This window comes from Lithobates pipiens, unplaced genomic scaffold (assembly GCF_037356315.1).
Source record: "Lithobates pipiens isolate NorthernLeopardFrog02 unplaced genomic scaffold, aLitPip1_a1.2 Scaffold_8, whole genome shotgun sequence".
Classification (NCBI taxonomy): domain Eukaryota; kingdom Metazoa; phylum Chordata; class Amphibia; order Anura; family Ranidae; genus Lithobates; species Lithobates pipiens.
The window spans coordinates 26548799-26576628 of record NW_027507903.1 but is presented as its reverse complement, the minus strand read 5'-3'; the positions used below and the strand labels follow the sequence as shown (position 1 = coordinate 26576628).

Here is a 27830-nt window from a genome sequence, read left to right as displayed (position 1 = left end):
ATGGTATATGTCACATGGGTTGGTCACATGGGTTGATGTCACATGGGGACTATGACATCGTAAGGGGGCGGGGTCACCATGTGACCAACCCATGTGACATATACCATGTGACACCGCCCCATTGTCACTATATAAGTGACCGCACAGCGCGGCTCTGGCATTCCGGCCGGAGAGCTCGTCGAGTCAACATCTCCAGGAGAAGAAGAAGAACAAGAAGAACAAGAACGGAAGGCGGCGGCGGCGGCGACGACAGCGGCGACAGAAGACCGGGCCACCGCCTGTAAAAGAGCTACAAGAAGGCGCGGTGGCCCGGCAGAAGAACCGAAGGCGGCGACAGAAGAACGGAAGACGGCGACAGAAGACCGGGCCACCGGACCAGGCGCGGTGGCCCGGCAGAAGAACCGAAGAGGGGGACAAGACCCCCGAAGTCGGGAGAAGAGGCCGGCGGCGGGGAGGAAGAAAGCCGGACCCCTCCGCTAGCAAAAGAGCTACACACACATAGCGGAGGAGTCCGGCGAGAAGACCCCCGGAGCTGTGCAATAAAATATTTTTTCTCTGTGTTGTGTTTTTTATTGTACTTTAGTTCACAGGTGAATGGGTAGGGGTACATTGTACCCCATACTCATTCACATAGGGTGGGAGGCCGGTATCCGGGGCCCCCTTCTTAAAGGGGGCTCCCGGATTCCGATAAGCCCCCCGCCCGCAGACCCCGACAACCAACGGCCAGGGTTGTCGGGAAGAGGCCCTTGTCCTCATCAACATGGGGACAAGGTGCTTTGGGGTGGGGGGGCCGCGCGGCCCCCCCTTCCCCAAGGCACCCCCCATGTTGAGGGCACGCGGCCTGGTACGGCTCAGGAGGGGGGGCGCGCTCGCTCGCCCCCCTTTCCTGGTAGCGTGCTCGGACAAGGGTCTGGTCTGGACTTGGGGGGAACCCCCACGCCGATTTTTTTCGGCGTTGGGGTTCCCCTTTAAGCCCATTCCAGGCGGCGGAGCCCGCGACGTCTCCTTCGCGGGCCCCGCCTACCTGTACACGCGCTCGAAATGGGCGGATTTGCCTCCGCCTTACGTGGGCGAGTCCGTTCATTTCAAAAGTTGAGCGAACTGTTTGCCCAACCTTGTTCGTCAAACAGTCCGCTCGTGTGTGGGCAAGTCCGCTCATGCAAATTTTGAGCGGACTGTTTGATGAAACTGTTTGCCGAACAAGGTTGGGCGAACAGTCCGCCCGTGTGTACGCGGCCTTATACTTGGAGAGCTTATACTAAGCCCTTTATAGCTAAAATCTCCACTAATAAATTTAATCCAAATGCAATGAATAAGCAACAACGGGATTAATTTCCATCAGTGTACCAGCATGAAGAGCTTATGGCAACATAAACTCTCAAAGTAAAGCGGAAACTATATGTTCAGGTTTATTTTTCCTAGATAAATAAGGCAAAAAAAAAAAAGGAATAGAAGCCAACAACATGTCCTCGTTGTTAAGATGTGTATAAAATATGTGCTGCGCTACCCTCTATTATGGTATCTATCACCAGTGTAATACCCACATAAACCAAAAATAGAACAAATATATGACATAAAACTTGTCAACAAATACTGCAGCTGCTGACTTATAAAATAAGGACACTTACCCGCCCAGCGCGCCCGCGATGTCGGCACCCGAAGCCGATCTCTCAATCGTCTCTCGGGTGCTGCCGCCGCCATTTTGGGTATGGGAATCAGGAGGTGGAGCCTTGCGGCTTCATTTCCCGGTTCCCTACTGCGCATGCGCGAGTCGCGCTGCGCAATAAGGATGGTCCCCGCTGTCTGTGGGATCCATGTGTTTCCCAGCAGGCAGCGGGGGACCTTCGGAAAGGGGCGTAGCTTCTGCAGAATCTACGCCGGAAGTGGGTGCAGATACCTGTTCTGTACAGGTACCTGCACCCCCTCCCCCCTGAAAGGTGCCAATTGTGGTGCCGGAGGGGGGGAGGGTGCCAATGAGCAGAAGCTCCACTTTAGGGTGGACCTCCGCTTTAAATTTGCTACCAAATCCAAATGCTCACCATGTGAATAAAATACAGCACACTTAAATAATATAAAAGTCATTCATTGTCCATCAAACAATAAAGAGTCCTCGTGTGTATCTTCAAAACTTGATCCACCTCCTGTAAGGTACCTGTGGTCGGTAGTGTCTGAAGTGGAGCTTGTATGCTGAGGATTCAGATGAAGACGTAGTCAGGCAGGTCAAGTCAGCAACAGATCAGGCAAAGTGGTACAAGATCGAAATCCAAAGACTGGTCAGGCAGGCGCAGGTCAAACACGAGCTGGCGGTGAAGTACCACATCAGCAGGCTGGAGAATGGTCAAGAATTCAGGCAGAGGTTCAATACACAGTCAAAATGCAGCGCTATCAATACACCCAGGGAGCTAGGCCAAACAAACGGGCACTGAGTAATAGGTAGTGCTGCTCTTAAAGTGGTTGTAAACCCTTACAAACCACTTTGACCTACAGGTAAGCCTAGATTAAGGCTTACCTGTAGGTCCAAGAAATATCTCCTAAACATATACGGTTTAGGAGATATTTACCTGAAGACAGCGGCGCGCAGGCGCACTGGGCAAGCCGCAGATCGCAGCGATATGTTGCGAGTGTCGGCTCCCGTGCGCATGCGCGGGAGTGACGTCATCGCTGCTCTGGCGAATCACAGCGCCCGGAGCAGTGAGACCCACCAAGAAGATGGACGCTCGGAACTACAGGGGACAGCGGTGACTTCGCTGGCTCCTGTGTCAGGTAAGTGACACATAATGGACTACTATGCGATGCATAGTAGTCCATTATGCTTTACCTTTGCAGGGAATCAAAGAGGAAGTAAACCCATCAGGGTTTACTTCCTCTTTAATGGGCTGCTTAATTGTACATTGTCCGCAGCTGGAGGCAAGTGGAGCTGGTGAGTCCAAGGCAATGCATCAAGCTGGGAGAACATTGCAATAACTCCAGAGCTCCTTCGTGGCACAACAGGTAAGAGCTGTGGGACCAGGAACATCCTGCTTCGAAGACACCCAGGTACATGACACAGCCTCTCTTCCATATCCAGTGATATTCTCAGTTGATACACCTTGTGCTCCTTATTCCACCACCAGTTGCTATGCACTCTCCAAAATCTTTGATCTTAAAATGGGTCTAGCCAGGGCCGCTGTTAGAAGTCATGGGGCCCCCTTTGACCCCGCCCCCCCCCAAAAGTTGAGGGGGGGATATGATACAACAGTTGTGGAAGTGAAAGGTGACTTCAGAACTGCTTGCATCACTTCAACATGAAACCCGACAGTTGCGTTTACAAATATACACACACTCCTGGCTGCTGACCACAGCTGGAAATGCGTGTATGTGTTTGAAAAAGACGTGCTTGCAACAAGGCCCCAGCTCTGATAAAAAATGCCATGGTTAAAGGGAAATGGTTGGAGGCTGTAAAAATGTAGCTCAGCTGTGCATTTTTACTGCTCCAAAAACACAAGTGTACAGTAGCATCTCACAGTGCCTTGTGATCTTTAGGCCTCATGCACACATTTTGTTACTGCTTCCAAGCACCTCTTCCTGTTATCCTATGTGTCTATGCACACATAGAATTTTTTAATTTTTTGTGGCAGGGGTGTTTACAAGCAGGAAAAAAAAAACATGGACAGTGCATCCAGGAGCAGCAGTTTTTTTGACCAAAAAAATGCTTGACAAATGCAAATGCTCCTAAACGCATGTTACCATTAGACACGTTTACTGCTTGAGCGATAATTCATTTCATTGACCAGAATAACTTATTATTTTGGCCAATCAAATGAATGCCCAAGTGTTTTATGCCTGTAAACGCTTAGACACTTTTACAAGCGTCAGGCATTTTTTCTGGCAAAAGACTGCTGCCAAGAGGAGGATCGTTTTTAAAGCATCCTGTGTGCATGAGGCCTTATATAGCATTAGGATAATCATTCACACAGCACAGTAGGTGCTCTATGGCACTTTCAAAGTGTGTCACATGCTGTTGGGTGCTGACTTTGCTATGGCTGTACAGACAGTGGTACAATCTGTAACACACAGTACAGCCATAAAGTAACAAAGTCAGCACACAACAGCGGGTGACACACTCTGACAGAGCCATAGAGCACCTCCTGTGCCAATGATTATCCTATGCTGAGAATCATAAGGCACTGTGAGGATGTGGATGATTCTATTACAATGGGTGTTGTAACACCTCAACTCACCTTGTGCAGATGGTGATGCTGATATCCTCTGCTGCCACTGCTCGCCTGAGTCGCCTTACTGCTACTTCTCATGCGAAGAGACAGGAAGGAATCACTCCGCGGCACCAGGGCGAAGGCACTACAGAGGACGCACTGGCTGGGACTTAAGCCAGCACGAGGAGCGGGCATGGAAGAGGCATTCTTCCGCACCCGAAATGCAAGAAATGGTTCCTCCCCTCCGGCCCGGTATAGCAGGGCCAGTTGTACTGGCCTATCAGCGGCCCTGGGTCTAGCCACATATGTAAATGTTGTCCCTTAGGGCAGCTCTCTCGGCCTCACAACCTCCCGGTCCTTCAGGTGCTTTCTGTTGCCATTTCACCCCGAGGATTCACATGTCCCAAAAAGAATGCCATAAAAAACACTAGAGTGTATTAACCTTTTTAATAATTAAAAACGTATACCTCCAAAGTGTGCACTTGCATCAAATAGTGTGCATGTGCATTCAAATACCTTTCCAAGATGAATAGGAGTTAGAACCGTGCTGGTGTGCCAACAAAAAATAATCACAAAAGCAGCAGCTTAATGTGAGATGCACAAAAAGTAGAATAGATAAGAGAAGCCGCTCTAGAATAGTCCCAAATGAAGAATCAGGATAATTGATTGAATAACCTAATGATATGTTTCAGTATTTGAAGTTGGTGGGATAAATCCTTATGCTAATGACACCACTCCAAGAAGTGCACCGCCACCATAATGCCCCGTACACACAATCGGAAATTCCATCAGCAGAAGTCCGATGAGAGCTTTTGGTCGGAAAATGCGACCGTGTGTACGCTCCATCGGACTTTTGCTGGCGGAATTTCGGCCAGCAAAAAATTGAGAGCAGGTTCTCAATTTTCCGGGTCGGAAAAAGTTCAGATTGGAAATTCCGATCGTCTGTACACATTCCGACGTGCGAAATTCCTACGCTTGCTTGAAAGCATTGAACTTCATTTTCTCGGCTCATCGTAGTGTTGTACGTCACCGCGTTCTTGATGGTCGAAAGTTCAGAGAACTTGTGTGACCGTGTGCAAGACAGCTTGAGCGGAATCCTGTCTAATTCTGTAAAAAAAAAAAAAAAAAAAAAAAAAAAAAAAAAAATTTCTGACCAAAATTCCAATCGTGTGACACAACAAGGTGGAGATGTGGCAGCAGCAGGTGAGTGGATGCCCACTAACAGGCGCTGGCATGATTGATCTGAAATGACAGGTGCTCTTTAAATGTAAAGACTACTTCTTGCTGGTAGTTCGAATCTTCAATATTTGCAAACAAAATGAAGGTTTCCTAGTTAGGGCCGGTTCACACTGCGGGCGATGCGAGGCGACACCGACTTGCCTCGCCGCGACCTCAGCGGCGATTTGCAAATGACTTCTGTATAGAAGTCAATGCAAGTCGCCCAGAAGTAGTACAGGAACCTTTTTTCTGAGTCGGAGCGACTCGAGTCGCTCCTCTCAGAACGGTTCCATTGTACAGAACGGGGGCGACTTGTCAGATCGCGGCGAGGCAAGTCGTGTCGCCTCGCATCGCCCGCAGTGTGAACCGGCCCTTAGAATAATAAGCTGTCAGGTTAGTAAAATGGCAATATCAAAACTGATTCAATCATACAGTTTGTAGTGTACATAGATTTGCAAAACAATGGGATAAAAGGAATATTCCTGAACTTGGGTTTATCCCTTGGTTTTGAAATTGTGTAAATGCATCAATGCAGTGCATGTTATCTCAGCTTGAGAGCTTGGATTCATTGAATGAGTTTACCAAAAAATGAAAAATATTTCAGAATATACAGCCTCATGCTCCATTTCATGCTAAATAAACTAAATTAGTTTTCTATTAAAGATACATTAATATCTTTAGATAGATTTTTTTTATTTTTTTTACTCCAACAGCATTTTATTAAAATAAATTTGATTTAAAAAAAAATTGATTTACATCAAAAATTATTATTTATTTTTTTTATTTAAAAAAAATTAATAAAAAATCATTGATTTTTATATTCACCATGGTAGTAAACACTGGGGTAGATTTACTAGATTTAATAGGTGCACTCAGAATATAGTGCAGCTGTGCATGGTAGCAATTCGGCATCTAAGTTTGGCTTGTTCAATTACATTTTTACTATAAAACCAGGAAGCTGATTGGTTTCCATGAAGCGCTGCAGCAGATATTGCACACTCCAGTTTTAGTAAATAACCCCCATGTCCTTTTTGCTTATTAATAAAAAATAAAATTATATATATTTTTTTTTTTTTTTTTTGTCTAAACTTTTGGGTTTTTATTCAGCAGTTGTTAGTCAAGAGTAATTGCACTGAGCTCATGATAGCTCCTTCTAGTGAGGAATATACAAATATTCTATTTTATATATTACAATAAAAATAAAGAGAAGCAAGCTTTTCAATTTGTGAAACATAAAAAAATATTTTTAAGGTGAACACCAAAAATATCTAAAATTAGGTAGTCAAAGAAACTTTCCTTTTTAAAAACGTTTTAACTTTATGAATGGTGCATGCCGTACTGCCCTGCATAAGGGAACCCAGTAACATAACTCCCGTTTATTAGTGTGCGGGGGCTCTAATCTCCAGCATTTAAGTCTCCCAATTTGTAATTTGTGAATCAGGCGGCTAAATGGAAGCTTGTAAAACGAGGCTATCAGAAGTTATTTGTAGCCTCTGTGCCATTGCCTGCCTTTTTTTTTTTTTTTTTCTGGAAATTAAAGGAAATGTTTCCCCTGCTAATGCACCTAGAATTCTGTGTATTTTTACAAGGCTCATAAACCTCACCTCGCCTTTATGAGAAGATGGATCCTGTCAAGCTGCCAGGTGTCTCATCTCTCTGATTTTCAACTTGATAGGTTTTTTTCTTTTTTCTTTTTTTTTTTTTTTTTACAAGGGATGGAGAATAGGCAGTAAAGGGGACGATGTATACAAACCAATTTGTCTTGTTGGATAATTGTTTAATTTTACAGTGAGCGCCTCTCTGGGACCTGGTGAGGGAGGCTAGGTTGTGTCAAAGAAGACTTAAAAAAAAAAAAAAAAAAAAAAGTTCCATAAGTCGAAGATCCCCCTTTTCTGCTGTAAAAACTCATTCAAACATAATAGAGAAAAATGAGACTGGTAAAAAAAAAAACTGAGAAATCAAAAATTTCTCATTTAAAAGTGTTATGCCCTGTACACACGGGCGGAAATTCAGACGTTCAAGGTCCGATCATATTATATTGTCGGAAAATCCGATCGTGTGTGGGCTCCATCGGACTTTTTCCATCGATCTAAAATTTTCCAACAAAAAAAATCCGATCTGACTTTTTCCGATCGTTTGTAGAGAATTCCGACGGACAAAGTGCCATGCACGCTCAGATCAAATTACGACACCAAAGCTATTGGCTACTAGCCTCTACGTAGTCCCGTCATACGCAATGAACGTCGCCACGTTCCGAACAATCGGATTTTCCGCCAACTTCGTCAGACTGTGTGTATGCAATCTGTCTGAAAAAATCAGACGGATTTTGTGGTCGGAATGTCCAACCGTGTGTACAAGGTATTAGACTCCATTCACTCTAGAGCTGCACAATTAATCGTTTAAAAAAATTGTGATCTCGATTCAACTCCTCCGACGATCTCTATTGCGGAGTTTGCCGATTCTTTTATATAAAAAATGGAGAGGCTTATCTGCTCACTCCAGCTGTCAAAAGAAAACATCCGGGTAGTCTGCCAAGTTTTTAAAATGAAATGTTGTAACTAAAGCCTCGTACACATGATCGGACTTTATACAAACTTTCCTGTGGACTTTTGTACAAAGGGCGTTGGCCGCGAACTTGTAAAGCATACACACGATCAGACTTTTTCAGCCAACTTTCACCAAATCACGTGGTTTTTCTGCTCTTTACCGCCACCTTTTGGTCAACTTCTGTATTGTTGTCTGATCTTTTGCATTGGTTCTGAGCATGCGTGTTTGTAAAGTCCGATGGTATTTCTGTACACACGATCGGACTTTGCTCTAAGCAAAAAAATTGTGATTCTCATTTTTGACAGAATCGTGCAGCTCTAATTCACTCTATTTCAAGTTGTGCTTCTGCTTGTCAAAAAGCTATATTTCTGTTTGTTTATAAAACTTGGTGTTTGTATATCACTAAATCTGTGTCTGTAGTGTGTGTGTTCAAATCTTCATAACATAAATAATAACGTTTTTATTATTTTTTTTAACTCCAGGAGTACATAATGAGTTTGGCAATTCTAAAGAATAATGCATTCAAATTTAACTCAATCCATTTGATTTAGGACAAATAAAACGTACTAGAGATTTTAGTCTACTAAAATACGACTAAAACTTTAAACAATTAAGTTAAAATAAAATGATAATTTTCCCGCTCTACAAGACTCTGGTCCGGTCGCACCTGGAGTATGCTGTCCAGTTCTGGGCACCAGTCCTCAGGAAGAATGTACTGGAAATGGAGCGACAACAAAGAAGGGCAACAAAGCTAATAAAGGGTCTGGAGGATATTAGTTATGAGGAAAGGTTGAGGCACAATGTAAGTACCCATATATCCTACGTAAGGGTCTGCTTGGGAAGCGGACAATCGCTGTAGTAGTTGGTGCTACTAAAATGATTGCTGCAATCTTCCGACACCCGTGCCAGCATCCCCTCTGAATACACCACAGTGGTATTTGCTTGCTCGGCACTGCCTCCATTCATAGAAAGCCTTGGATTTATTTTTATTTTTTTCAATGCATACAAGGTGTTCTCTAACTGGACAAGGTGGGTACTGTGGCGTCAGTACCTCGTCTCTCCATTTCGTTCAATCGGAGGAACAAAATGGTGGCAATTTTTTAAAATTTTGAAAAATGTGTGGTAGACACGTGCGCAGTCAATGCATTTGTTTAGTTTCGTTCCGTTTCATTTTGTGTTAGCCGTTAATTCCTAATTCGCGTCCAAAATTCAATTTGGATTCATACGAAATACACATTTTCGTTCCTTAACTTTTTGTAAGAATTACAAATGTTCGTTATGATGAATTTAAAAAGCAAAAAATACCTTTCTCAATATGGCAGTCGTCAGACTCATTAGGAGGGGCTCCCCCCATCCCTGTGCCGTGCTCATTATGAGGGGCTCCCCCCATCCCTGTGCCGTGCTCATTATGAGGGGCTCCCCCCCCATCCCTGTGCCGTGCTCATTATGAGGGGCTCCCCCCCCATCCCTGTGCCGTGCTCATTATGAGGGGCTCCCCCCCCATCCCTGTGCCGTGCTCATTATGAGGGGCTCCCCCCCCATCCCTGTGCCGTGCTCATTATGAGGGGCTCCCCCCCCATCCCTGTGCCGTGCTCATTATGAGGGGCTCCCCCCATCCCTGTGCCGTGCTCATTATGAGGGGTGCTGACTTTCTTGGTTTTTAACTTCATCATAACGAATAATCGTAATTATTATGACAACAATAAAACTATATTAACGAACATTCTTATTTTGTCCGATACTGAATCTCACATCGACTACCAGTACCAGTCTCCCACTCCCATATTAAAATAGGTCATTTTCCCAACCCTCACTCGGCAGCAGAAGAAAACCTCTGATTGGTCAACAAAACACCAGTCATGTTTCCGTTGTAACGGAATTTGGGTCCGAAATTAGTCAATGAAATTTTGTATACAATTCGGAAGCATAGAAATTTTGGATGCTTCCGAATGAACAAATTTTTTGAAAAGTCATACGAATTTTCGATTCGCACATGTCTGCGGTCAGTGTGCAGAGAGGAAGCTGCTAAGCACAAGACCTGGAAGAGCGTAACTATCACTGTAATAGCGCCAACTACCCCCTGGTATGAAATATACCTAATTGCAGTACATGGTGCCAAGGTGTACTGGGGGGCATGAACTGTGGGCAGCCTTTACTTTTTGCATGGGTTAAATGTGCTCAGTGGGGCAAGACTAGATGATGCTAGACATCCCACAGCCAGGAAATGAGGCAGGCTGTATCTGAATTTCTGTAGCTTCTACCTAAATTCCCTCTACATAGGACTACCTAAATTCCAGATTGCACGCCTACAAGTCATCCAAAACACGGCAGCAAGACTAGTCACGGGGAAAAAAAACCTGGGAATCCATCTCCCCATCCCTGAGGACCCTACATTGGCTAACGGTAAAGGATAGGATTACATTCAAGACCCTCTGCCTCACCCACAAATGCACACAAGGAAATGCTCCTCAATACCTATGTGAGAAAATAAAACGCTATACACCCAATCGCAGCCTCCGATCAACTAACCAAAACCGCCTCCTCATCCCCAAGTCCCGCTACAAATAAAAGGTAGAACGAAGATTCGCAGTCCAAGGACCACGGCTATGGAACGCTCTACCCACAAACATCTGCATGGAAGAAAACCATTGGGCCTTCAGAAAAAAACTCAAGACCCATCTCTTCTAAGAAGCAGGACAACACGGGACGGACCAAGCGCCTTGAGGAGATTCAGTTCGCATTTGCAGCGCTATAGAAATCATTCATTCATTCATTCATTCTTCTGATGCATACTGGCAGAAGTTTACAGTGTGCAGTGAAACCAGAGTAAGACCTCTTTCACACTGGGGCGTTTTTCAGGCGCTTTAGCGTTAAAAAAAAAAGCGCCTGTAAAGCGCTTAAAAGAAGCCTCATCTGCAGTCCCAATGTAAAACCCCGAGTGCTTTAAGAGCCCTTTCACAATGTCAGCGCCCGAAAAACGCTCGTAAAGCGCAGCTTAAACTAGCAGCACTTTACCAGTGTTTTTCAAGCGTTATTGTGGCGCTTTTAACCCCTGCTACTGGGCAAATAAAGGGTTAAAAGCGCCCACAAAACGCTGCTGCCAATAGCGCTTTTCCGGCATTTTACAGGCACTTCCCATTGATTTCAATGGGAAGGGGCGCTTTTGGAGCTTGTATTCACCGCTCCAAAAGCGCTGCAAAGAAGCTGCTTGCAGGATTTTTTTTTTTGATGCCCTGCCATTGCAGCGCCTCAGTGTGAAAGCACTCGGGCTTTTACATTGAGATTGCAGTTGCAGCTTCTTTTAAACGCTTTACAGGTGCTTTTTTTTTTTTTTTTAACGCTAAAGCGCCTGAAAAACGCCCCAGTGTGAAAGGGGTCTTAGAAATGTCAGTACAGGAGCAGAGCCTGTACAATTGTGCTGGACTGGAAGCAAGGCTGGAGTTCAGCTTTAAACTGTCTTTTGAAGTAACCGCACTAAGAAGTACAGCCATGTTATCTACAGCGGTGTACAGTTATCCGTAGTTGACTATACTGGCGCCATTTATCAAAGTGTTTTTTCACAATAGCTGTCTGTTTTACAAACAGTCATATTTAATTTTTTTTTGTCAGCTGCCGTAGTGCCTTCCGAGCCTTAAACTGAAAGGTTGCCATAAGGTAAGACAGGCAGTTTGTATGAAAGACACTTTGATAAATGAGGCCGTATTTGTCCAAGTGAATATTCCATTCCCAACATTAAATAACTGTCACTTGCTTTAGAAAGTCTGCAGTTCCCCCTCTGGGCTCAATCGCTTCTGTTTGGGGTTTATTCCTTTCTCAGCGCAAATGATACGTTAAAGGAACTGAAAAGAAATCAAACGTTTTATAGAAAAAAAAAATACCTTTTTACAAACTCCCTAAAGGTGTGCTATTGTATTCTACGCACTTGGATGCTGCAAATGAATGATATCTGGAAGGGTATAGAGCAGCCTTTCTCTAACAATTTAATGCAGAGGAACCCTTGAAAATATTTTTAAGTCTTGGGGAACCCCTGGTAAGATTAGTCTATTGAAGGTCTCTAGAATAAAGACCCTTATATTGGTGGTCAGTAAGAACCCTTACATTTGTAGTTAAAAGGCAACTTAAAGCGGAGGTCCACCCTAAAGTGGACCTTCCGCTCATTGGATTTCTCCCCCCCTCCAGCGCCACAATTGGCACCTTTCAGGGGGGAGGGGCGTGCAGGTACCTGTACAGTACAGGTATTTGCACCCACTTCCGGGGTGGCTCTCTGCGGAAAAGGGCGTAGATTACGCCCCTTTCCGAAAGTCCCCCGCTGCCTGCTGGGAAACGCAAAGATCCCAGAGGCAGCGGATCCATCCTTATTGCGCAGCGCGACTCGCGCATGCGCAGTAGGGAACCGGGAAATGAAGCCGAAAGGCTCCACTTCCTGATTCCCATACCCAAGATGGCGGCGGCAGCACCCGAGAGACGATCGAGAGATCGGCTTCGGGTGCCGACATCGCGGGCGCGCTGGGCGGGTAAGTGTCACTATTTTAAAAGTCAGCAGCTGCAGTATTCTCTTTAAAGATTATTGGTGTCATGCTACTGGTCAAGTGGTGATGGACCTGGATCTATGAAGGCATCATCAATGGAAGGTCAATCATCCACAGCTTAAGGAACCTTTTGGAGAAACCCTAGAATTCTGTGGAACCCTGGTTGAGAAAGGTTGGTATAGAGCAAGGCTGGACCTGGATCCTTAAAGGAACAATCAATCGGAGTTCAATCATCCACAGCTCAAGGGACCTGTAACAACCTCCTAGTTGAAAATATCTGGTATAGTGCAAGGCTGGACAATGGATCCATGAAGGCACCATTAACAGGAGGTCAATCATCTACAGCTTAAGGAACCCCTAACAACCTCTGGAGGAACCCTGGTTGAGAGTGGCTGGTATAGAGCTAGGCTGGACCTGGATCTATGAAGACGCCATGAATGGAAGGCTAATCATCCACAACACAAGGAACCCTTGAAACCTCTGGAGGAACCCTGGTTGAGAATGGCTGGTATTGATCAAGGCAGGGGGTTGTTTTATTCACCATGGCCAAGAGAAATAAAATGTGACCTGGGACCCTTAAAGTATTTCCACGTTGCTCTACTTCAATGATGCAATAATCCCCTCCTGAATGCATCGGGTGTTTTTTTTTATTATTTTTTTTTATTTATTTTTTTTATATACATTGTGCCGCATAGCTCATGGTTGCAGCACAGCTCTGTTGATTTCAATAGGTGATGCCACCTGTCAAACTCAGCCTGGAGAGTTAAGTTTGCTGCAGCCATGAAGCAAATCATCATGGCTGCAGCAATCCCACCTGGCTGACTTGTCCACATAAAGGTGGTCAATTGGAGGTGGTAAAAAGGAAAACTGACCTTGTTTTTACCACCCCCCTGGCCCACCGGTGTGATGGAGCCTTTCGACTTCAAAACCAGGTGCTGACAAGGAAAAAATAACATGAAAGGTCCAGTTTACTTCCAGTCCATTCACATTGTATTCCTTCAAGCCCTGATGAAGGGGGCGCTATCAGACCTCCAAAACATTTGTTGTTAGAAGATCGCTTTAAAGATAATGGTGTCATACTACTGGCCAAGTGGTGATGGACCTGGATCTATGAAGGTACCATCAATGGGAGGTTAATCATCCACAGCTTAAGGAATTCCTAACAACCTCTGGAGGAACCCTGGTTGAGAATGGCTAGTATAGAGCAAGGCTGGGGGAATCTTATTCACCATGGCCATGACAACGTGACCTGGCACCTGAAAAGTATCTCCATATGAAACATGAAAGGTCCAGTTTACTTCTAGTCCATTCTCATTGTAGACAATCAAACCCTGATGAAGGGGGCGCTGTTGGACCTCCAAAACATATTGGCTGTCGAGGCATGGACCAATGTCGCTCAGTATTCCCCATCTTCCAAGTATTTATTAAAAAAAAAAAAAAAAAAAAAATAATGTATTATTTAAGAGGGATGGCGGAGGAGTCACAGGACAGGAAGTGATCTTCAATGGTTGGAGGTCCACTTTAAAGCCTAGTTAGCGTTTTTTTCTTTTTTGATGGCAGACCTATCAGCGCCTTTATTTCTGTAACTGATTTAAATGTTTTTTTCTTTTGGAGTGCAGATTTCGAAATATTGTGAATTTGGCTGCTGTTTCTACTCTTCGGCTTTGTCCTCATATGGCAGCCCAGAGAGCACTGAACATATGGACTGCAGATATACCCATGCAGGTGTACACATGGCCAGAGCGCAGCGAAAAGTCCCCTCTCTGACTGATCTCCCCCATACGTGTTAATGGATCGGGATGACGTTGTGCTTATCTTTCCTCACCATGGACCTGCTTTTATCAGCGCTCTGTATAATGTATTTATAAATGTTTATACTACCCGCCTGCTCACAATGATTCATCTTACCTTGATTTGACACTTCTTATTAACCTCATGCTTACCCAAGGAGATTTTAGTTAAGATACACTATATTGTAAAAAGTATTGGGACACCTGCCTTTCCACGCACAAGAACTTTGACATTCCAGTCTTAATCCGTAGGGTTCAATTTTGTGTTGGCCCACCTTTTTTCGCTATAACAGCTTCAACTCTTCTGGGAAGGCTGTCCACAAGGTTTAGGAGTGTGTCAATGGGAATTTTTTGATCGTTCTTGCAGAAGCGCATTTGTGAGGTCAGAAATTGATGTTGGATGAGAGAGCCTGGCCTGTAGTCTCCACTGGAATTCATCCCAAAGGTGTTCTATCGGGTTGAGGTCAGGACACTGTGCAGGCCAGTCAAGTTCCTCCACCCCAAACTCGCTCATCCGTGTCTGTAGGAACCTTGATTTGTGCACTGGTATGCAGTCATGTTGGATCAGGAAGGGGCCATCCGCCGACATTTCCCACAGAGTTGGGAGCATGAAATTGTCGAAAATGTCTTTGTATGCTGACGCCTTAAGAGTTCCCTTCACTGAAACTAAGGGGCCAACCCCTGAAAAAAACAAATCCACACCATAATCCCCCCCCCCCCCCTCCACCAAATGATTTGGACCAGTGCACAAAGCAAGATCCATAGACATGGATGATGCAAGTTTTGGGGTGGAGGAACTTGACTGGCCTGCACAGAGTCTTGACCTCAACCAGATAGAACACCTTTGGGATGAATTTGAGTGGAGACTGCGAGCCAGGGCTTCTCATCCGACATCAGTGCCTGACCTCACAAATGCTCTTCTGGAAGAATGGTCAAAAAATTCCCATTGACACACTCCTAAACCTTGTGGACGGCCTTCCCAGAAGAGTTGAAGCTGTTATAGCGAAAAAAGATGGGCCAACACAAAATTGAACCCTACGGACTAAGACTGGGATACCATTAAAGTTCGTGTGTGTGTGTGGAAAGGCAGGTGTGCCAATTCTTTTGGTAATATAGTGTATATAACTCTAAGGCCGCGTACACACGGGCGGACTGTTCGCCCAACTTTGTCCGCTGAACAGTGTTTCGGCGGACAGTCCGCTCGTGTGTGGGCTTCAGCGGACAGTTTCAGCGGACAGTCTGATGAACAAAGTTTTTCGGAATTTCCGTACTACTGTCCGCTGAAACTTGGTTTGAGCGGACAGTCCCCTCGTGTGTAGGCTTGTTTGTCAAACTAAGTTCCGCGCATGCTCAGAAAGGATTTACACGGCGAAGGTTGCATTGCAGTGTATTGGACGTCGTATTTTTCGTCCCGTCGTACGTGCCGTTCACGTCATCACGCAAGTTTCAGCGGACTGTTCGTTCGTCGTGTGTGGTCAAGTCCGTCCATGCTAATTTTGAGCGGACTGTCCGCTCAAACTGTTTGACGAACAAAGTTGGGCGAACAGTCCGCCCGTGTGTACGCGGCCTAAGAACAAAAATGTAATATACTGCAGCTTACTTGTCCTTAGATGTGGTGGCTGCATTAGCTTTAATTTTTTAAGGCTTTAGAGCTTATTCACATTCGTGGGGAATGGTAAGATGCCATAGTTGAGCAGAAGCCAGCGGCATTGATAGTTGTAAACTGCAAGTACTGGAGAACGTTTACTTTATTGCGCTTGATGCGTTAAACTAAAAAATGCAGAGGGTTTAATACTAGGCCAGCGACTGTATTTTATTTACAGAGTTAAAATTTTGCTTTAAACACCAACGTCCTCATCGACTGGGTCGTCCTAGTCGTAGACGGCCATGGCACTGTGAAGCAGGACCCCCCGTTGTCAGCGGGACTTGTTGTGGGCTGTGGTCACACCTCAGGCCCTCCAGCTCTGGAACAGCTGCTCCACAATAATGAGCCCTCTACTTCTGCTAACGATTGTCCCCCCCCCCCCCCCCCCCGGGAGTCCCGTCGGCACTTGATGAAAGATTGACGTTAGAAGAGAAGGCCAAAAGCTTCAAGTGAGTTTTTGTAAATGATGTACTTTGTCATAGAGTAGATCTGTCATAAACTTGGGCAATTCATATGGAGCCTGGGATGGGTATGAAGACCAAGGAGAGGTCACCTACAGCAAAAAATGCTCACCCAACGATCTGGAGATTCAGAAGTATTGGCAGAGTAAACCAAGCTGCAGGCACAAATGGAAATTTAGTTCTTTGAGCATCTATTACCTTACTACTCTTGGTCCCGAAAAACTCTTCCTAAGCCAGGGTTTTCAACTAGGGATCCTCCAGAGGTTGCTAGGGGTTCCATGAGCAAGTTCAAATACGTTTCCATTGACATCATTGATATTTTTAGCGCTATGTACCGGGATAACTCCTCCCGATGATCACAAGTGTAAGGAACCTTCTTCGCACTGACCATCACACTAATGTATCATGAGATGTAGGTATCATTTTTAGCAGGGGTTCGCTGGAACTGGAAAGTAATTTATTTATTTTTTTTCCCCAAGGATTCCTCTGTGTTGAAAAGGCTGTCCTAAGCATTCCGCAGTATAATGGATCAAAGTCAAGCTTTTTTTTCTATGAACCAAACTAATATCTTGTCCTGGGAACCAGACATGTTTCCCAGCTCATTATCTTCTTAGCCCTTGTACACACGGTCGGACATTCCGACAACCAAATCTGTCTGATTTTGTCCATCGGACAAAGTCCGATGGATTTTGTCCGAAACTGTTGCATACACACGGTCGGACAAAGTTGTCAGAAAATCCGATCGTTCAGAACGTGATGACGTTATTTCATTACGACGGGACTACGTTCAGGCTAGTAGCCAATAGCTTTGGTGTAGGAATTTTGATCTGAGCATGCGTGGCACTTTGTCTGATCGGAATTCTCTACACATGATCGGAGTATGTCCGATCAGAGCATTTTGTCAGAAAATTTTACCAACAAGTTGGAAAACTTGGTCCGTCAGATACTCAGACGGAAACAGTCCGATGGAGACCACACACAGTCGGAATATCTGACAAAACGGTCCGATAGGAAAAAATGTGACTCGACTGCTGGGTTTTACCACCCTCAACCGCTAGTGTGAATGAACCCTTTAAGTCATAAAGTAACTTTTTAGTTCAGATTACCTGATATATTCATGAAGGCAACAGGCCAGTTGAGAAATGTGTTCTGATCGGAGACTCTGAACCTTTCTCATTACTGTGTCAGAATGGCGGATCAATAAAACAAAGGATTTGCTGACTCTATAGAACGGTGATGGCGAACCTGTGAGAAATGTAGTTCCAAAACATCTGGGGTGCCAAGGTTCACCATCACTGCTATAGAATATCAGAATGTATCTGCCAAGGTGCCGGTGATGTGTCGAATAGTGTTCGCCCTGTACTGCGCTTGAGCAGTACGGAGGAAAGGACATTCCGAAAGTCCCCGGAGATGAACGGCGCCTGCGCCGTGAGTCCAGGTTCAAGCCCCACCATCCAAGTGGACATAGAGTTAGAATAAAAAATAGCCGAGCGAGGCCGTGCCCGAAGCGTGGCGAGCGGCCCTGTTACTATGTGCAACCGTATGTCCACTTGGATGGTGGGGCTTGCACCTGGACTGCACAGGTGCTGTTCTTCTTCGGAGACTTTCAGAGTCTCCTTCTCCTCCGTACTGCGCAAGCACTGCACCTGCGCAGTACGGGGCGGACACTATCCGATGGCCGGCGCTTTTTGACAGAACACCGGCCTTCAAAGAATCCATGTTCAGTGACCCCTTCCTTCAGATGGAGAACATCTTCATTCATTTTTGAGCTTTGCCATATTGTTGTTATCACAAAGTTGTTACCGTCACCATAACAAACACAATCTGAACCATAACAAAGCAACCAGCATTGTCATTTCTGAAGTGTAAAGGAACAAAATATCAACTTTTACTTTCTTCTCTATGGACATTCACTTAAATTATCTGATCAGAGTCTGATAGACGTGGTTGGAGTCACAAAGTATTTAAACATTAAATGTGAGAAAAAGAACTACTTCAAGATAAAGTTTCTTACTTCATATAAGATTTTCTGTATATAGACTTCAGATGCAGATAAAGTACCACGTAACTGCCATATCCTGCCTGGGTCTGTGCATGCCCTCCGGACAGTCATGAGTCTACAACATGGGGGACACAGCTTAATAGGGGAACTTCACCCTCCCTCCCGGGGTCAGGTTTCCTCTTACTTGGTCTGCCGGATTGAGTGCAAATAAAATGCCCGCCCAGCGAATCCAGCATTGCCATCCAATAATTTGCCAAAAGCCACCGCACACAGAGTTCCCCACGACCATATTCTTTGCTGACATCACCAGGAGGCCAGCTCTCTCTTTTCTGGGTCCTAGCAGGCAGCCTCTTGATGACATTATTAGAAGGCCAACTACCCAGGGGGGCTAGCAGCCAGCCCCCCGATGACATCATCGGGAGTACAGTTGACTCCTCCAGGTTCTAGCAGCCAGCTGATGACATTGGGAGGCCGGCTGACTCTTCTGGGGCCTTGCAGCCACCACCTAATGTCATGGGTTGTAGCAGCTGGCCCTAGAAGACCTCATAAGGAGGATATCTACATCTTACAGTTCTTAGTGGTTGGTCCCCTAATGATGTCATCAGGATGATGTCGGCTATCTCATCTGAGTGTCCCATCACCATCTTCTTTGCGGATATCCTTACGAGGCCGGCTGTCTCTTTTGGGTCCTTGCAGCTAGCCCCTTGCCGATATATTTTTTTTAGAAGGCCAGCTGTCTGTTCGGGGGGCTTCTAGAAGCCAGCTCTCTAATGACATCATCAGGAGGAAAGTTGACTCCTCCGGCTCTTAGCAGCCAGCCTCCTGATGACCGCTTTAGGAGGCCAACTGACCTTTCTGGGCCTTGCAACCACCCCCTAATAACATCATCAGGAGGCTGGTAGACTCCTCTAGATCCTAGCAGCATATAGTATTATTATTATTATTATTATTATTATTATTATTATACAGGTTTTATATATATATATATATATATATATATATATATATGTATGTATATATATATGTATGTATATATATATATATATATATATGTGTATATATATATATATATATATGTGTATATATATATATATATATATATATATATATATATATATATATATATATATATATATATATATATATATATATATATATATAGCGCCAACAGTTTGCGCAGCGCTTTACAACATGAGATCTCTCTCTATAACTATATATATATATATATATATATATATATATATATATATATATATATATATATATATATATATATATATCTCCATCTTATATCTCCATCATATATCTATATCTATATCTCCCCCCTTTTTTTTATATTTATTTATTATTATTATCTAGGTGGACTTCTCCTTTAAGTCATTTCCTTGTGTGACTTGACGTGCTGCTCTAGAAAGAGTTAAAAGGATATTTAGTGCCTTGCATTCATGTTTCTGTCAAGACCACAAACTCAAACATTTCGCCTCTGGAACTTGCACGACGTGTTCCTTATGGTTGACGGATTCTTATGCAAATATCCTTGTGTACATGTAGGATATTATTCTATGAGGACGGATAAATATTAAAATAACGTATGACTTCCGTCTTCGAATTTTGCAGGACTGACTTTTCATAAACGGCTCTTTGGACGCACGTATGATGAGACATACGGCATTCAGAATAAGGTCCTGCAAAGAAAACTGATGCAAAAGAGAAGCTGAACCAATCAGAAGCATTGTTCCAAGAGCAGGAAAGATGCAAGCTGATTGGTTGCTTTGGCTGATAGCTGCTGTTTTGTGCCAATGTTCTTTATGGCCTTCATTAATGGGGATTATAAGACGGGTTTTTGCTCACACTTCGATACAAAGGACAGTTTCATCACTCATTGCAATTGAATTTAAAGTGTTATTAAACCCACAACAGTGATATCTGTCTGCAGTAAAGCAAGCTTGTTATACTCCCTGTGGAACCTAAGAGGTTAATTTTCTGCATTGTGTAAAAGGGCTCTTTGATCCTGTCTGTTCCGCCTTCTTCTACTGTCCCCAATTCATCTCCTGGTAAGACAGAGCCTTGGGGGCAAGCTGCACATGCTCAGTTTGGTGTGTATTGATTTCTTTTTTCTTGGTAGAGTGCATGTAATCAGCACAGGACCAATTGGAACTGTCCAGACAGAGGGTCAGGGGTCCTGCAATCTCATAGGACGGTCAGGGGAAAACTCCTCCTACAAGCTTTAACCAGACACTAATAGAAGTCACAAGACTGCTATATACTGCTGAAAAAGGTATTTAGCAGTTTATATTTACTAAAGTTTTTGCATTTCCATGTTCTGTGTACTGTGGAAGACCAAATATAGTGAATGCAGAGTCCTGGGTTTAGTTATACTTTAAAGCGCTACTAAACCCAGGACCCTGCATTCACTATATTTGGTCTCCTACAGAACATGGAAATGCAAATATATTAGTAAATATAAAGTTCTAAATAACTTTTCTCATTGGTAGTATATAGCAGTCGTGCAACTTCTATTTGTGTATTCTGGTTAAAGCTTGTAGGAGAAGTTTTCATTCTATTCTTACTGTCCTATGAGGATGCAGGAACCCTGACCCTCTGCCTGGACAGTACTCATTGGCCATGTGCTGATCACATGCACCCTCCCAAGAAGAAAAAAAAAATGTTCTCTAGCAATACGCAGCAAACTGAGCATGTGCAGAGTGCCCCCAAGGCTCTGTACTATCAGGAAATATTTTGGGGACACCGGAAAAAGGGGAGGATCGGAGAAGACAGAATTTTTACACAATGCAGAAGTTTAACCCCTTCCACAATGAGACTGATTTTACTGTTGTGGGTTTAGTAAAACTTTAATGATTTTAGTGACACATTAAGGATTTATTTTTTATTTTTGGTAGGGTAAGAGAGGGGAAGGGAAATCTCTGGCTGTCACCAGAACTAGTGTCCCCATTGGAAGATTTCCTCCTCCTTCCTATTCTGGTGACAACCCAAAATCTGAGCTTTTCTTTCACTATCCATGATAACAGTAAGTAGAGGTAGAGAGGATGAATCTCACACAGAAAGCATTAAAATCCTGACGGATGTTTTCATTCCGTTCCACTCCAAAAGCTGTCCAAAAACGTTGAAAAAGCTTTCAGTCGCAACAATAAGATCTCGTCTTCCAATATGCTATCAAAAACTGGCGTATTATCCTACTGCCTGGCATAAAGCGGTATTAAACCCAAAAGCAAACATTTTATTATATTGCAGCTTACCAATTCTTAGATGTGGTGGCTGCATTTGTTTTTTTTTTTTTTGTTTTTTTTTTGTTTTTCCTCAATTTTTTTTCATCTGGTGATCTGGCCAGTAGGTCTGTGTGTGTTTTTTACTATTTTTGAAAAAAAAAAAAATCTGCCCAACAAATGTAGCAGTTAGGGGCTTGAGACAAACCATTCTTTACTGACAGGGGTGCTTACAATGATCATTTTTTATTTATGTAAAACTTTGTAACTGCTTGTGTGAGCTGGAGCTTGTCCTGAATTTGTTAGTGTATCTAAATCTGCTCGTCCATTCAGTACTCCCCTCCCCCCAGACTGACAATGCTGCTGTGCAAAGGGGCCCCCTGTGCTCCTTCATCCAGAGTATGAGCGCTTGGATACAGGAATTGTGTTACTGGCCAGATCACCTGGTGAAAACAGAGGGAAGTTACAAAAAAAGAAAACAAATGCAGCCACCACATCTAATGATTGGTAAGCCACAATATATTAATGTTTTGGGGTCTAATACCACTTTAAATGCCCCTTAACACAAGGTACATTTTTTTTCTTGTCTGTAAAGGGCCCTTGCATTGAACAGTCTGTAGTGCTCTAGTACCCATGTGCATATGCTCTTATGTTGAGCAAGCTCAGGTGCCCGTGTGCTAGTGGCCTTACGTCGAGTTTGCTTGGGTACCCGTGTGCATGTGGCCCCCATGTTGAGCAGCTTCAGGTGTTGTGTGCCAATGGCCTTGTATTGAGCGTGCTCGTGTACCCATGTTTGTGGTCTTCCATTTAGTGGTATCGGGTATGTGTATGTGTCCTTAGGTTACTGTACTTTTTCCTTTTGCATCTGGATTGGTAATTACCATGTTGTGAAGTATCATTATGTAGGAGACATACAATTAGAAGAGAGCTGATTAACTACTTGCCGACCAGCCGCCGACGTTATACGGTGGCAGTTTGGCTCCCCCCTGCGCGAATTGCCGTAGCTGTACAGCGGCAGCTTTAAGGGGTATAGAGGGGGCACATGACGTCGGAGCCGATGCGCTTGGCCGGCGCCCGTGATGTCTGCCGGCGACCTGCGATCGCTCCCTAAGGCTGAGCTCAGGCGTGTTCACAACCACACGTGCCTGCCAGGAAGTCGGCACTGCACAGCGCTCGTCACAGGCAGTGAGACATTTCCCGATCCATGGCTGCAGAGATCAGAGGAAATTTCTCACTGCCTGTGATAATCGCTGTGCAGTGCTGACTTCCTGGCAGGCGCGTGCACGTGCGCTTGTGAACACGCCTGAGCTCATCATTATTGTAAACGGACAGATCCTCATTCTGTCACGGAAGTAGAGAGAGATCTGCTGTTCCTAGTAATCGGGAACAGAGATCTCTCTTCCCTGTCAGTACACTTCCCCTCCCCCCTACAATTGGGAACACTTAACCCCTTGATTGCCCTCCAGTGTTCACCCCTTCCCTGCCAGTGACATTTATACAGTAATCAGTGGCTATTTTTAGCTCTGATGTCACTGGTTCCAAAAAGGTGTCGGAAGTGTCGATCTGACAGCTGCAATAAAAAACACAGATCACCGCAATTGCTAGTAAAAAAAGAAAAAATAATGCCATAAATCTATCCTCTGTTTTGTAGACACTATAACTTTTGCGCAAACCAATCAGTCTATGCATATTGCGATTTCTTTCTTTTTTTATTTTTTTTAAAGAAATAATTTTATTTTTTTAGGATATTTATTATAGCAAAAAGGTGTGTGTGTGTGTGTGTGTGTGTGTATGTATGTGTATATATATATTTGTATATGTGTGTTTTATAGTGCAGAAATAAAATCCGCGGAGGTGATCAAATGCCACCAAAAGAGAGCTCCATTTGTGGGGGGAAAAAGGCCATCGGTTTTGTTTGGGTGCAAGGTTGCATGACCGCGCAATTGTCAGTTAAAGCGACGCAGTGCCGCATCGCCAAAAATGGCCTGGTCATTAAGGGGGGCAAATCTTCCGGTCCTTAAGTGGTTAAAATGAAATCCCACGTCCAGCTCCTCCATGTTTTATGCTCGGTCAGGGCCAGTAGAGAGGTGTAATGAAAGTTTGAAGGACTAATGGGGAAAGCAGGTTCCTGACATCTTTTGGCTGAGTAACACTACTAATGGAAAAATAAAAATTAGCGATTTTTTTTGTTTTTATCGCAGCCGATCGCCCATCAGGAAAAATACATGTTTTTTTTTTTTTTTTTTTTTCTGTTGGTAACTTTGTGTAGAGATGAAGGCCGCCTTGTGTTAATTGTTACATGAAAGGTCACACATTTTTCCCTTCTCGTAGAGTGTGACATCTGGTGACAACCCTCCCCGGATAGGTACAGCCTGTGTTTATTTTCCCTTCAGGGGTTTTACTTATTGGGCTGTGTGCAAGCCTGAGTGTTTTCTCAGTTGCTGGAGGTGTGAGGAGGAATCTGTGCCTCGCTCCTCCTGCTGTGTAACAAGAGCCCAGCAGTGGGTGGATTCCGCTGAGATCACACACGGATGGGGGCTGGGAAGGAAGGAGTAGCTGGCCAGGCATTGGAAGGCAGCAGAGGTGATTGATAGCTCTTGTGTTGTGCGAGGAGGAGGAGGAGGAGGAGGTGGTGGGGGAAGCACAGGGTAATCTTTCATTGCAGTGCTTGCTGGCCGGGGGGAGCTTTGCACAAAGTTGATCTCTTGCTTGGAGTGTGATCCATTCTCTCCTTTTTCTGTTTGTCCAGGGCGAGGATTGTGGTTAAAGCCCGAGCTGGATGGATGGGTATGGGGAGAGGGGCAGGACCCAAAGCCCTGGGACTCTTCAAAATCCTCACCGTCTTCTTGTGTTCATTGCACACAGGTAAGGGAGATTCTTCGCTGGTTATGGTGATAAAGTTGGCACTGTCCCACACACCGGTGGATTGCATGCTTATTGCACAACAATGCTTTTTATACAACCGGTTATTGTGTTTTCCGAAACATTGGTGGACAAGTGTATGAAAGGGAAGGAATTTGGTGGCATTGCTATTGGAGCTTGCATGATGTCCGTAAACCTATATCCAATAGTCACGGGGCAATGCCATTGGAGCATAAATCAACAGTCCAATAGTAATGCCATCGGAGCCTATACATCAACGTTCCAAAGGCATTGCTATGGAAGGATGCATGTATATATAAACTTATATCCAACAGCCCAGTAGCATTGCTATTGAACATGTATTATACGTAATATATCCTATAGTTTGGTGTTACTGCTATTGAAGGATTATGCTATATATTAAATGCAACCGTCCAGAGGCATTGCTATGAAAGGATGCATGTTTTAATTAAACTTTTATCCAACAGTCCGGGGGCAATGCTATTGGAGCATTCATCAACAGTCCAATTGTATTGCTATTGGATCCTATACATCAACAGTCCAATTGTAATGCTAACAGTCCTATAGTAATGCTATTAGAGCCTATTCATCTACAGTCCAAAGGCATTGCTATGGAAGGATGCATGTTGTAGATTAACTTCTACCCAACAGTCCAGGGGCAATGCTATTAGAGCATTCATCAACAGTCCAATTGTAATGCTATTGGAGCCTATACATCTACAGCCCATTGCTATGGAAGGATACATGTTCTACATAAACTTGTATCCAACAGCCCAGTGGCATTGCTATTGAACCACACATATTAAACGTAATGATTATATTCAATAGTTTGGTGTTAGTGCTATTGAAGGATTATGCTTTTCTGCATTGTAAAGCGCTGCATAAACTGCTGGCGCTATATAAATCGTGTATAATAATGTATTAAATGCAACAACCCAGTGGAATTGCTGTTGGAGCATATATGCTATACATAACCAATATATCCAACAGTCTGGTTGCATTGCTATTAAAGCATTCTATATATCAATAATTTAGTTGCAATTCTATCAAAGGGTGCTGCATATAAACTTTATGCTTGCTATACATAAGTCTATCCAACAGTCAAATGGCAGTGCTATTAAAGCATGCATGCCTAAAGTTTTTTTTATAACCAATAGTTTGGTGGCATTGCTATTAGAGCATGCATGCTATATGTAACCAATATATCCAACAGTCTGGTGGCATTGCTCATAAAGCATTCTATATATCAACAGTGCAGTTGCATTGCTATTGAAGAGATATAATAAAATAAATTATATATATATATATATTATATCCAAAAGTTTGGTTGCATGGCTATTGAAGTATGCAGCTATGCATACATTTTATCCAACTGTTTGGGGGCATTGCTATTGAAAAATGTTCTGTATAAACTTAAATTCAGAAGTGTGGATGCATTGGTCTTGCTGCATGCATGCTATACATAATTATATCCAACAGACAGGTGGCATTGCTATTAAAAGATGCCATATATACTTCTGCCCAACAGTCTGGTGGTATTGCTATTAAAGCATGCCTTCCGGTTGCATGCTTAGTTCGTTTGCATTGCTATTAAAGGATGCTATATATATATATATATATATATATATATAAACGTATATCCAAAAGTTTGGTTGCATTGCTATTGAAGCATGCATGCTATACATAATTTATATCCAATAGACCAGTCGTATTGCTATTGAAGAATGTAATTTATAAACTTCTATCTAACAGTCCAGGGACATTGTTATTGGAGCATGGATGCTGTATATAACCATTAAATCCAACAGACCAGTTGCGTTGCTATTGAAGAATTCTCTGTATAAACCAAAATCCAACAGACCAGTTGCATTGCTATTATAGCATGCTTGGTAAACCTAAATTATATCCAACAGTCTGTGATATTGCTATTAAACCATGCATGCTATACACAACTAATATATCCAACAGGCCAGTTACATTGCTGTTGGATCATGCATGCCATATATAAACTAAATCCAGCAGTCCGGTGTCATTGCTATTATTGCATTGATGCTTTACATCGGTGGTCTCCAAACTGGGGCCAGATGCAGCCCTTTCCTTGCCTTTATCTGGCTCTTGAGGCATCGTTTCTTTCCACTGACCCCCCAATGTTGGGGCATCGTTTGTTTCCACTGACCCCCCAACGTTGGGGCATCGTTTGTTTCCACTGACCCCCCAACGTTGGGGCATCGTTTGTTTCCTCTGACCCCCCAACGTTGGGGCATCGTTTGTTTCCTCTGACCCCCCCCAACGTTGGGGCATCGTTTGTTTCTACTGACCCCCCCCCAACGTTGGGGCATCGTTTGTTTCCACTGACCCCCCAACGTTGGGGCATCGTTTCTTTCCACTGACCCCCCAACGTTGGGGCATCGTTTGTTTCCACTGACCCCCCCAACGTTGGGGCATCGTTTGTTTCCACTGACCCCCCCAACGTTGGGGCATCGTTTGTTTCCACTGACCCCCCCCAACGTTGGGGCATCGTTTGTTTCCACTGACCCCCCCCAACGTTGGGGCATCGTTTGTTTCCACTGACCCCCCCAACGTTGGGGCATCGTTTGTTTCCACTGACCCCCCAACTATTTCTCCCCCTAATACCAAAGGTGGGGCATTGTTTACTCCCTCTGGTCACAGTCCAGCCCCCTAAAGTCTAAAGGCACTTGCCCTTTCTTTGGAGACCCCTGCTCTACATCATTATATTGTGTATCTTACAGTTCAGGCAGTTTTGTGAATTGAGTATTGTGTAAATCCCACTGTGATTGGTGAAAGTCAAATCAATGCAATTTACTACACGAACCGCGGAAATTGTAACCTTGTGTTCAGATTCTCCAGCAATCACAATGAGGCTTTTCGGTGGAATCGAGCTTTTATAATGTATGGATTGGGCGCACAATAAGGCATTCAGGTTTAGTTCATGAAGCCCAAGTATGTCTGGCCTGTATGAAGCCCTTGAAGTCTGGAGCGGGGCTGCTCTGCAATGTAGCATCTATGTGTTCTAATGAGGTTTATGCGGATCTCCGAGGAAAGTCTGGAAGGAAATACCTTCCCACCATTGTCAGGTTCCTACACTAACCACACACATCATAATCTGATTGTACAATCGCCTTCAGATCTGTCGACAACTATGTATTAGACCCCGTTCACACCTGAGCATAACAGGAACGTGCGTCGCCGCTTGCGGTTTTTTTTGTTTTTGTTTTTTGCGCGTTTTACGCAGGGGTGTTGCACTTAGGGCAGCACACTCACTTAAACAAGCTATCCCAGTGCAACAGACTTCTCAAAGCAGTTCCAGAACTTTTTTG

General features: G+C 44.1%; 1 protein-coding gene across 2 annotated transcripts in view; it reads left to right on the top strand.

The window, feature by feature from the left end:
* Window positions 1–27830, top strand: part of RGMA (repulsive guidance molecule BMP co-receptor a) — a 96354-nt gene that overhangs the window by 23066 nt on the left and 45458 nt on the right. The window contains exons 1-2 of one of the 2 annotated variants that reach the window (XM_077473875.1): window positions 24174–24192; window positions 24359–24474. In XM_077473875.1, the coding sequence (XP_077330001.1) occupies window positions 24393–24474 (82 nt within the window). In that variant the 5' untranslated portion in view covers window positions 24174–24192; window positions 24359–24392. Of the gene's footprint in view, window positions 1–24173; window positions 24193–24358; window positions 24475–27830 lie in introns of those variants that run through there. The other variant, XM_077473874.1, reaches the window with a different exon arrangement.